General features: G+C 53.0%; 1 protein-coding gene across 1 annotated transcript; it reads right to left on the reverse strand.

Moving 5' to 3' along the window:
* Positions 1-252: 252 nt before the first annotated feature.
* STAR (steroidogenic acute regulatory protein) lies at positions 253-5,448 on the reverse strand. Its single transcript, XM_047717098.1, has 7 exons — positions 5,220-5,448; positions 3,988-4,101; positions 3,563-3,690; positions 2,151-2,309; positions 1,822-2,006; positions 1,144-1,237; positions 253-663 (listed from the first exon to the last, which is right to left on the reverse strand). Exons 1-7 carry the CDS (start codon positions 5,281-5,283, stop codon positions 550-552), a joined length of 858 nt encoding a protein of 285 aa, XP_047573054.1. The 5' UTR covers positions 5,284-5,448; the 3' UTR covers positions 253-549.
* Positions 5,449-10,392: the final 4,944 nt, after the last annotated feature.

Below are 10,392 nucleotides of genomic sequence, written 5' to 3' on the forward strand. Positions count from 1 at the left end.
TGCATTTTTTCAATCAAGAAAACTTAGACTACATTTCTCAAAGGCACCTGCTGTGGGGCGTTGCTCTTCTTTGGTGCCGCTGGCTACTTATTTGGTAGAGGAGCAGAGGGTTGCTGGAGTCCCTTTTGTCAAACCCTGCTGCATCCACACACATGGCCTATAAGGAATGGAGCTCATGAGCCCATAAAACATAAGGCCCCAGTCCTTGTGTTTAGCACCCTCACACCCTGTATCAGTACCATTTTAAAGATAAATAGAAGTGTAAGGGCCCAGAAAGAAGTCTTACAAATATTTGGGGTCCCTTAACCTTCATTTCGCAGCTAATCACCAAATGAAGTTAGAAAGCTCTTTCTCTTAAAAGCCTTGTCCCCATTTTCTTGGTTGTAAAATTTGACCAGAGTCCCAGTATCCTACTGTAAATACACTCCCACCCCATCCCACAGTCGCAGATGAAGATCTTAGACAGACTTGTAGGCTTCTAGCAGAGATCTTCCCGACGAGCGTGCAAGCCAGTGCAGCTAGGGACAGTTGGAAGAAGCAGGCTGGTCCTTAACACCTGGCTTCAGGAGCAGGGCTGGACTCCAGGTGCTTGCGCAGGTGGTTGGCAAAATCCACCTGAGTCTGTGATAAGACCTGGTTGATGATGGTCTTTGGCAGCCATCCCTAGAGAAGAAGAAGAATTAGGCCATCTCATAGGTAATGTTCCACTGTAGAAACCTCTGTATCCTATCACAAACATGAGTTGCTTAGGGCTTGGTCTTCCAGCTCTGTTTATGGGTGTGACCTTGGGGTCAACCAGGAAGACTGCATTACTGCCCTGCTGTCCCGACAGTGTAAGAAGCACAGAACTGCTCTCATCCCAGCTGTGTGACCCTGAGCTAGTGACCGTATCTTGTGGGGCCTAAGTTTCTTCTTTCCAAATTGGTAACTGCAGAGTTGAAATGTGACACGAGGTAAAAGGGAGGAGCTATTACAGGCTTTTGAGATGATGGAATAACAGGCCATTACTCAAGCCTCTTCCCTCCAACAGCCTATCTAAAAAATGGAAGAGGGTTTTTCCCGTTCCTTTTGGGATGATGTGGGAGGGTGAGAGCCAGTTTTCCTCCCCACCACCTGCACACTGAGCCGTCTTGTGCCCCTCACCTTGAGGTCAATGCTGAGCAGCCAGGTGAGTTTGGTCTTGGAGGGGCTTTCAGCCAGGGGGTGGAGCACCATGCACGTGGGACCATGCTCACCTCTGGCAAATGAAGAGAAGTCAAGTCAGGAGGACTGTGCAGAATTCTTTATGCTGACCAGTTATACTAGCCACACTTCCCTATTGCCTTGCCTTTTCCCAATCTCAGAAATATTTTTTGCCAAGGGTGATATGTAATGGTTGGCATGGTTGCCAGATCATCAAAACACATGCTGGGTGGACCTGGAGCCTGGCAGCCTCCCGTGGTGCCTTTAAGTTGCTGATGCCAGAGAAAGTGTTCAGGGCAGTGGCTGGGGCCCCTGGAAAATGGGGGTAGCAGCTGTGTTCTGAGTAGTATGGATTACATTTTGATCACCAGTAGGGTTGTACCTGAACACACCAGCTAAACCTCAATCCTATGTGTTCTAGAAAATTATTAAGGTGCTTAAATTTCCTGGGAAATTCAGGACAAAGTGGCTATGTGGGGCCAAACTTGTCTTCCTCCCCTGCTATGGAAAAATAATATTTCCATGTAACAGGAAGCTGAAGGTAGGGATCAAGGCCTGGTTTCTTGGAGCTGAGGATTCATCACACACTTGGCGGTGCATCCCACAAACCTATGTTCCAAGAGGGATTGCCAGTATTACCTGATGACACCTTTCTGCTCGGGCATCTCCCCAAAATGTGTGGCCATGCCAGCCAACACACAGGTGGACCCGCGGCGCTTGGCACAACGCACGCTCACGAAATCTCGGGGCCCCACCAGGTTTCCTGCTGCTTCTGCAGCCAACTCGTGGGTGATGACTGTGTCTTTTCCAATCTTCTGCAGGACCTAGCAGGCCACAGGGAGCCAGAGTTACCACTCAGCCAGTGCTGGGGCAAAGGCACCACTCACAGCTTGCAGCTTCTTTGCGTACCTTTCTGACTGAGCTCCCAGGGTTCCTGCCCCACCTCCCCAAATCTGGACTCTCCTCACCTTGATCTCCTTGACATTCGGGTTCCATTCTCCCATTGCCTCCATGCGTTCCACGAGCTCTTCATAGAGCCTCTCCATGGGCTGGTCCACCACCACCTCCAGCCGGAACACCTTGCCCACATCTGGGACCACTTTACTCAGCACTTTGTCCCCATTCGTCTGTCAGGGACAAAAGAGGAGGTTCAGGATAAAGGTCAGAGAAAAATATCTCTCGCTTAGGGCCCACAGATGGGCAAGGCAGGCAAGGCAGGAAAGAAGTCTGAGCTAAGCATGAAGAAGCCTAACAGCACTTCTGATTAAGACGGTAATCTTTCTTGCTGCGAGCCCTGAACATCTGCTGAAGCCTTGAGAGGTAACCTGCCTGCTCCTGGACCCTCTTTTCTTGGTGGTAAGTTTTGATGAGCGTGGGTAGGTCCAACTGAAAAGGCTCTGCTTGACTCAGAAGCACAAAGCTGCTGAGCGAGACAAACCTGGGAGTGGGAGAGTCTGCTCTACAACCAGCTAATCACGCGCACCCAATGTCGGGTGGGAGCTTAAAAGAGGTTTTCAGGGGCACCTGGGTGGCTCAGTGGGTTAAAGCCTCTGCCTTTGTCTCAGGTCATGATCCCAGGATCCTGGGATCGAGCCCCACATCGGGCTCTCTGCTTGGCAAGGAGCTTGCTTCCCCCTCTCTCTTTTTCTGCCTGCTTGTGATCTGTCAAATAAATAAAAATTAAAAAAAAAAAAAGAGGTTTTCAATCCAATAGCTCATTTTACAATGGAAGGCTGTAGGCCCAGAGACCCTTAGCCTCAGGCCATTGCGGGGCCTGCATCTCCGATTTCCTGACTCCCAAACCAGGAGTCTGCTAACTCAGAACTTGAAGAAGGAGTGGGTTTACCTGAACTTAGGGCAACAGGCAGCATAGAAGCTCTGGAGGAAGGCAGAGCCACCAGAGTCTCAGTAGAGCCCTTGGCCTTGAACATATGCCTATTACCGGTTCCCTGTCAGGATGCAGTACTCAAGAGCCAAGAAACCCAGAAGGCCTCGGGCCATCTGTATACTCGTGCAGCTCCTTTGTGGCTGAACCCAGAGCAGCCCTGCAGGTTGATCAGCCGCTACACCATGTCCCAGCCCCGGCACTTCTGACCCGGGCTGGCGCAGGCCTCTAATGCACGCAGAACTCCCACTGCATGGTCTCTGCCAGATGGGGTGTACAATGTGTTTGGAGGGTAACGAAGGATCACGGAACAGTGTTTCCCAAACTCGAGTCTCCAGGATGTCTCTGATGGGCCAAGGGAGTATCTGAGGATGTATTCTTGGGAAAGGAGAACTTTCCGATTAAAACCACCCACTGCATGAGAAAGGAGTCCTGAGGCCTTTAGGATGGCAGCGGAACAGTGAGGAACGTGGGTTCCTCCAGGCCCACACTTACCTGCTGGTTCTCCTTCTTCCAGCCCTCCTGGTTGCTGAGGATGCCCAGGGCCTTCTGCATGGCCTCCTCGCCCTGCCGGATATAGGCCAGCTCCTGGTCGCTGTAGAGGGTGTCTTCCAGCCGTGAACCTGTACACAGCCAAGGAGAGACCTAGCTTGCTCCCGCTTCCCTGGCCTCCCCCACCCACCGCTTCCATCCCTTCCATCTGGATCTGCTCATTCCTCTGAAGAGCCAAGGCCAAAGCCAGAGGGTCCAGCCTGCAGGCGAAGTTAGACACAAAGCTGCAGCCAACAGGGGGTCTGGCCTTGAGGAACTCCAGGAACTCTCAAAGTGAGTGAGAAAGGCCAGCTTAGGGTTAGGGGAAAGTGGGGGTGCTGGAGGGAATTGGCCACTGGCTGGCACAAGCCTGAAGCCTCAGCACTTACCAAGCAGAGAGCTCCGGCGCCGAACCTGGCTGATCCACGCACCCGGGGTCGGGCCCCCCAGTGCCCTCCGGTTCAGCTCCTGGCCAATGGCCAGCACAGCTTGCTGCCTCAGCCCTGCAGAGAAGGGAGGAAATTGTTGCCTAGGATCGAGAAATGCCCTTAGAGAGGAACCACTGGGTCCCTTGCCACAGATGAGGAAACACTGGGAGAGGGAGGTGACTTGCTCAGGAACACAGATCCCTAGTAGGGACCTAAATTAGGGCCAGGTCATCTCCCTGTCCAGGGCCCTTACTCTGGCAGCCAGGCTGCGTCCTGGGGCCAGAGTCAATCTTCCCTCTGGGCTGGGCTGGCCAGGCCTCATCCTACCTGGACGCGGGGTTTTACCGGAGCCGGCTGAAGTTTCCTTCTCTTCTCGAAAGAGAGAGAAGCTTCGTCTAACTAGAAAAAATGTGCTGCAGGAGGAGAATCAAAGACCCCCCCATGCCCTGTAGTCTGTGTCGCTGTCAGCAGCTGGGGTCCTTTGCAGGAGTAACTGCTCAATCTGCCCCTCGGGGTTGAGCACGGTGAGCTTGCTGGTCTAGGGCTGGCGCAGGGCTTCCAAGCACAGCTTCCATGGAAACAGAAGCCGGTTCCACCCGGTGTAATTGGGAAACACTTGAGGTTGGTTTGTGTGCCCTTCAACAACTGCAGGGGACTGACTCAGATGACCCTAGGTCTTGATTAGCTCTATAAAATCACACTTGGGTAACCAGTTCTGCCTCCTCGTTGTACAATCTAATCAGACTTCCAGCTTTCCACTTTCTCTCTTCACTTTGCTCTTCTCTGCACCCTCCACCCCCCTGCCCATGTCTCGGGCTTCCCAGCACTGCTTGCTGGACTCAAGGCTCACTCCCACCCCTGCACTGTGGCTCAGTCCTTCCCGGTACCCTTGGTGCCGATCCAGGCAAAGTCAGGAAGAGCTCAGGAAAGATTGGAGCCCTGGAGAAGTGACAGAAGGGCAGAAGTGACAGAATCCGGGAGGGACAGAGGCATCTTAGAATCCAGCCCAACTGTTCCTGGGAAACAGGGTGGTCCAGAAGGAAAGAGACCTGTGCAGTTTCCCCCCAACAGGAGGCACAAGTGGGATCAGCGCCTGAGCTGCCGGCTCCCTCCCCCACTCCCAGTCGCACACAACCACACTGCCTGAGTGCTCTGGGTCAGCACCGGGCCACCCCAGAGGCCGGGGAGCTCACCCTTCATGTTGCGCAAGTGTCTGTAGGAGCTCCCAGCACATAGCTTGAATGTGGCCAGAAGCATGGTGTCCAGTCAGTGGGGAGAGGCAGGGGCGCGGTCCTGTGGCCACTGCTGCTGTTGCCTGGGCTTCTTCTGCCTCTACCCTCCTTCCCCTCCGAACCTGTCAAGGTCTGCCTCTAGGTCCTGCAGCTGTGGCTGGGGACCAGCCAAGGGTTCTGCGTCTTAAATGCCCCCCAGCTGAAGGCTGTACTTCATCATCCGGAGATAAAAAAAGCCACTGCTCGCTGTGCGAAGGAAGGGGTCAAGGGTAGAAGGATTGCCTCACACTGTGGTTTTGGCCACTTGCAGGGAGCCTGAAGGAGGGTGCAGAGACAGGAGCCCGGGAGGTGGGTGCCAAAGGAGCAGTGGATAGAGTGAGGAGAGAAAGCAGCCGCTGAGGTCAAGGCCCTTTGGAAGAAAGCATACACTATCCGACTGGTTTTCAAAGAGCATGTGGGTGTACTGTTTAAAATGCAAGTTTCTGGGGGCACCTGGGGGGGCTCAGTTAAGCATCTGCCCATGGCTCAGGTCAGGATTCTGGGGTCCTGTGCTCAGTGTGGAGTCTGCTTCTCCCTCTCCCTCTCCTGCTCTTACTCATGCTTTCTCGATCTCTGTCAAATAAATAAACAAAATATTTTTTAAAAGATCTATTTATTTATGACAAAGAGCACAAATGGGGAGCAGCAGGCAGAGGGAGAGGGAGAAGCGGGCTCCCCGCTGAGCAGGGACCTTGATGTGGGGCTTGATCCCAGGACCCTGAGAGCCAAAGGCAGACGATTAACTGACTGAGCCACCCAGCTGCCCCAATAAACAAAATATTTTTAAAAAATAAAAAAATAAAATGCAGATTTCTGGCCCTCAGCCTCAGAAACTCTTAAGTTTAATAGGTCTAGAATTGAGGCCCTAAAACTTGTATTTAAAAAAATTTCCCAGGTGGTTGCTACACAGGTACCCTGTGAACTGCATGGTACTCTTTAAGAAGCATTGCCCTGGTCTCTAACAAACTCTTTTCCCTTTTATATTGAACTTGAGGGGGCACCTGGGTGGCTCTGTCGGTTGAGTCTTGAGTGTCTGCCTTTGGCTCGGGTCATGGTCTTGGGGTCCTGAGAAGGAGCCCCACATTGGGCTCCCTGCTCAGCGGAGAGCCTGCTTCTCCCTCTCCTGCCTGCTCATGCTCTCTGTAGCTATTTCTGTCTCTCTCATTCAAATAAATAAATAAGTAAAATCTTTAAAAAAGAAAAAAAGATTGAACTTGAGGTTGCTTTTAAGCTAGATTCACCCAGCAAGAATATTGGGGGTCAAGAGAATCACACTATGTGGCCCCCTGGCCCAGGGCCTGCCTTCTTTGTGAGAAAGTTCTGTGTCCTGTCACCACTGGACGGGAGGTGGCAGGGAGGGGAGGCCTACGAAGCGGGGAGCAGTAGCAGACCCCCACTGGCTCTTGCTGTCTCTTTCACTACAGGAAGGATGAAAGGGATAGGAGCTCAGAGCTGGCTGGTGCCCAGAGCCCACGCAGAACAGAGTCCCAGCCCCCGCCCTCCATCAGCCCCTCATGAGCAGTGGAAAGGGTCCAGCAATCCAGGGGTCCTTGTCCTGGGCTCCTCTCTGAGCAGTGGCTGCCCAGAGGTCCCTCGGCCCATTTCTCAAGGCCCACTGTGGGCCCTCTTCCTCTGGGAAGCCTTCCTCGACCACCCCAACCTTCTGGAATGGCTTGTTCCCCTGTCTCACGTCCTTACTATCACTGCCACTGGTGGGGTACATCGTCTGGGGTCCCGAATTGTATAATGGTTTGTGTGTGTTTTCTTGTCTCTTCCATGGGACTGTTCCTCCCTGAGGCAGGCGCCGTATCCACTCCCCTCCCGCCCCCCCACACTCAGCCTCAGGCAGGACATAGAGCAGGCTCATGCTCCTTCTCTATGGGGTGACCGACTGGGGAAGGTGGAGAGTGTAACTCTTTCTTTGGCTGAGGAAACTAGCTTGCAGGCTTTGTTTCCAGCCCCTGCAGAGTCCCAGAGAAGACAGCACCAAAGGGAGAGGCCCCAGAGGAGGCGTGGGAGGCCTGAACGTTTCACGGCTGGAAGAGAAGGTACAGAGGGCAGGCTGGGAAGGCTGGGTAGCAGCTACCCCTGGCTTCTCCTCCTCACGGGGACACGTGCGCCCTCAAGCACATGTGCCCCTCAGTGGAGGTGGTGGGGAGCAGGAGGGGGTTATTATGGGACAGTCCACGCAGATAATGTTCAAGGCCCCGCTGTTGCCATCCTGGGGAGAGTTATGGCCACCGTAAGCGGGGAGGAGTTGGGGTGGGGAGATGGCAGACTCGAGCATCAGCTGCTGCTGATGTCAGAGCTGCCACTGACTCAGGGAGGGGTGCTGGTGACCTCCCCCAAGGCCAAGGCCCTCGTCTTCCCTTCTTCATCCTTTCCAGGACCAATGAGCAGTTAACTCTCACCGTCCCTCTGAGCAGTAAGGTGGGGAGACAGGTTTGGAACTTCCTCTGGCTCTGGATGTCATTTGTATCTGGCTTTGCTTTTTGAGGAGGACAGAGGCCCCAAGGGAGTAGACTGGGTGGCCAAGGCAGGCCAGGGAGAAAGATGACCAGAGGTGGGGCTCAGACGATGCAGAGTGGTGGGTGGGGGTGGGCGGGGGAGAAAGGCTGGGTTTAGGAGCCCTCATTCTTTCAACACCCCCTTGTTGAGTGTCCACTGTGTGGCTCTGCCCTTGAGAGGGAAGATGAACCATGTGGCCGAGGAGGAGGGCAGGGGAGCCCAGGAGGAGTTTGGAAGTACAGAGGGCCTCACCACACAGTGGGAGGGCAGAGTGGAAGGGAAGACTTCTAGGAGGAAGGGACGTTTGAGCCGAGCATGGAAAGTGCAGTTAGGAGCTGCTGGGTTTGAGATCAAGGATGGGTGTGTGTTCTGGGAAGATCATCTGGCCAGCAGCCCAGAGAAAGGATCCGAGGGTTGCTCCATAGCAGGTTGTAAGGAGTGGTGGGAGGTGGATACGGGGGTGGGGGGCATGGGAAGAATCCCCTGCAGTGCTGGGCTGAGCTGTCTGGGTCCCTGGCTCAGAGGAGGTGTGCGGCAGGGGTGGGGGGTGCGTCGCCACGCGAGAGGCTGGGCTGGCCGTGTGGGGAGGCTGGGGAGTGGAGGACAGGGGTGTTACACTGCAGCGGGCTCCCAGGTCCCCCATCTGTCTCTTGCTTCGCGATTCCCAGCCACTCACTGCTTCCATTTGAACTTCCTGATCTGTGAAACGGGGGTATATTGTCCTTTTCTTTTCCTTTGTGTGACCCTCTCAGGGTGGTGGGAAGGCTGCCATCAGGTGACAATACACCAGGAGCCCACAAGAGAAAGTCCAGACTTCTTAGCCCAATCTCTGGGTCCTCCGGTGTCTCCCACCCTGGCTTCTCTGGGACCTGTGGGCTGTCTGCCCCGTGCACACCCTCTTCTAGTCCAGGTAACTCACAGCATCACCTGCTCTCAAGCCTTCCCCTTGGGCCCCACCTTGCTTGCTCTTTAACTAGAATTCGGTAATTTTTCCTGTGGGCCCCCTTGATAAAAGTGTATCACAGTATCAGTAAGACCACTGTCCTTCCCGCCCCTCCCTCCCACACACCCCTTTTTAAAAAGACTACTATTTTAGGGCAGCTTTAGGTTCTCAGCAAAATTGGGAGAAAGATAGAGGTTTTGTTTTTAAGATTTTCTTAAATTTAATTATTTGAGAGAGAGGGTACAAGCAGGGGGAGAAGCAGAGGGAGAGGGAGAAGCAGGATCCCTGCAGAGTGGGAAGCCTGACTTGGGGCTTGATCCCAGGACCTCGGGATCACCACCTGAGGTGAAGGCAGATGCCTAACCTACTGAGCCACCCAAGTGCCCTGGGATAGAGGTTTTTTATATACTCCCTGTCGCCACACATGCAGGTCCCCCTTTTTAGCGTGTCCATAAGCTCCATAAGGACCTGTAAACTCCATGAGAACTTGGATCCTTTGCAAGTTTTTAAACCCCTCGTGCTCAACACAGTGCTAGATAATTCATAACCGCATCAATGTTTAATAATGTTCGGAAAGTATAGAGGCTGGTACTTCGCACATTCTCAATAAATACTGATTTTCTTCCATCTCTTAAGGGTGGTCAGCCTGGAGGGGAGGGCAAATCCTGGACTGCTTTCCACCCATTTAGGATGGAAAGAACGCAGTGTTTTCTTCCCAAGGCAGCATTGTGAGGAGGCAGCAGAAAGTTAAGGCAAGTTTGACTCATCGGACTTGAGGTGATTATGGATTACCTCGCTTTAGAGTACATTTTATGTTGTCTGTATCTTAATTCCATAACCTGAGTTGGTCACCATTATCTCACAAGGCGTCCTTATTTGTACAGTTCCTTGAGGGTATGGAGTCACTCCCAAGAGTCTGGCGCACACTGGGGATTCAGCAGATGATAGTAGCTGACACTGAGCATGCCGCCTGGGCCAGGCACTATTTATTGTAAGCTCTTCACACGTATTAACTCACTTTATCCTTACAACCATCACCCAAGGAGCTGGGCCTATTCTTAGGCCAATTTTACAGATGAGGAAATTGAGGCAGCGAGGTAAGCAGCTTGACCAACCTCAGACAGCTATGAAGAAGCCAGGCAATCGGGTCTGTCTCTTGGTTACACAGCTAAACCTTTAAAAATCTCATGTTTCTGGGGGCACCTGGGTGGCTCAGTTGGTCGAGTGTCTGACTCCTGGTTTTGGCTCAGGTCATCATCTCAGGTCACAGTCTCAAGGTTGTGAGATCGAGCCCCAATCGGGCTCCACGCTCAGTGGGGAGTCCGCTTGAGAGTCTCTCTCCCTCTGCCCCTCCTGCTCATGCTCCCTCACTCTCTCAAATGGATGAGCAAATCTTTTTTAAGAAGCATTTATTATTGGGCGCCTGGGTGGCTCAGTGGGTTAAAGCCTCTGCCTTCAGCTCAGGTCATGATCTCAGGGTCCTGGGATTGAGCCCCGCATCGGGCTCTCTGCTGGGCAGGAAGCCTGCTTCCCCTCCCCTCTCTCTGCCTGCCTCTCTGCCTACTTGTGATCTGTCAAATAAATAAAAATCTTTAAAAATAAATAAATAAAAAAATCTTTTTTAAAAAAGAAGCATTTATTATT

This window comes from Lutra lutra, chromosome 2, assembly GCF_902655055.1.
Source record: "Lutra lutra chromosome 2, mLutLut1.2, whole genome shotgun sequence".
NCBI classification, from domain to species: domain Eukaryota; kingdom Metazoa; phylum Chordata; class Mammalia; order Carnivora; family Mustelidae; genus Lutra; species Lutra lutra.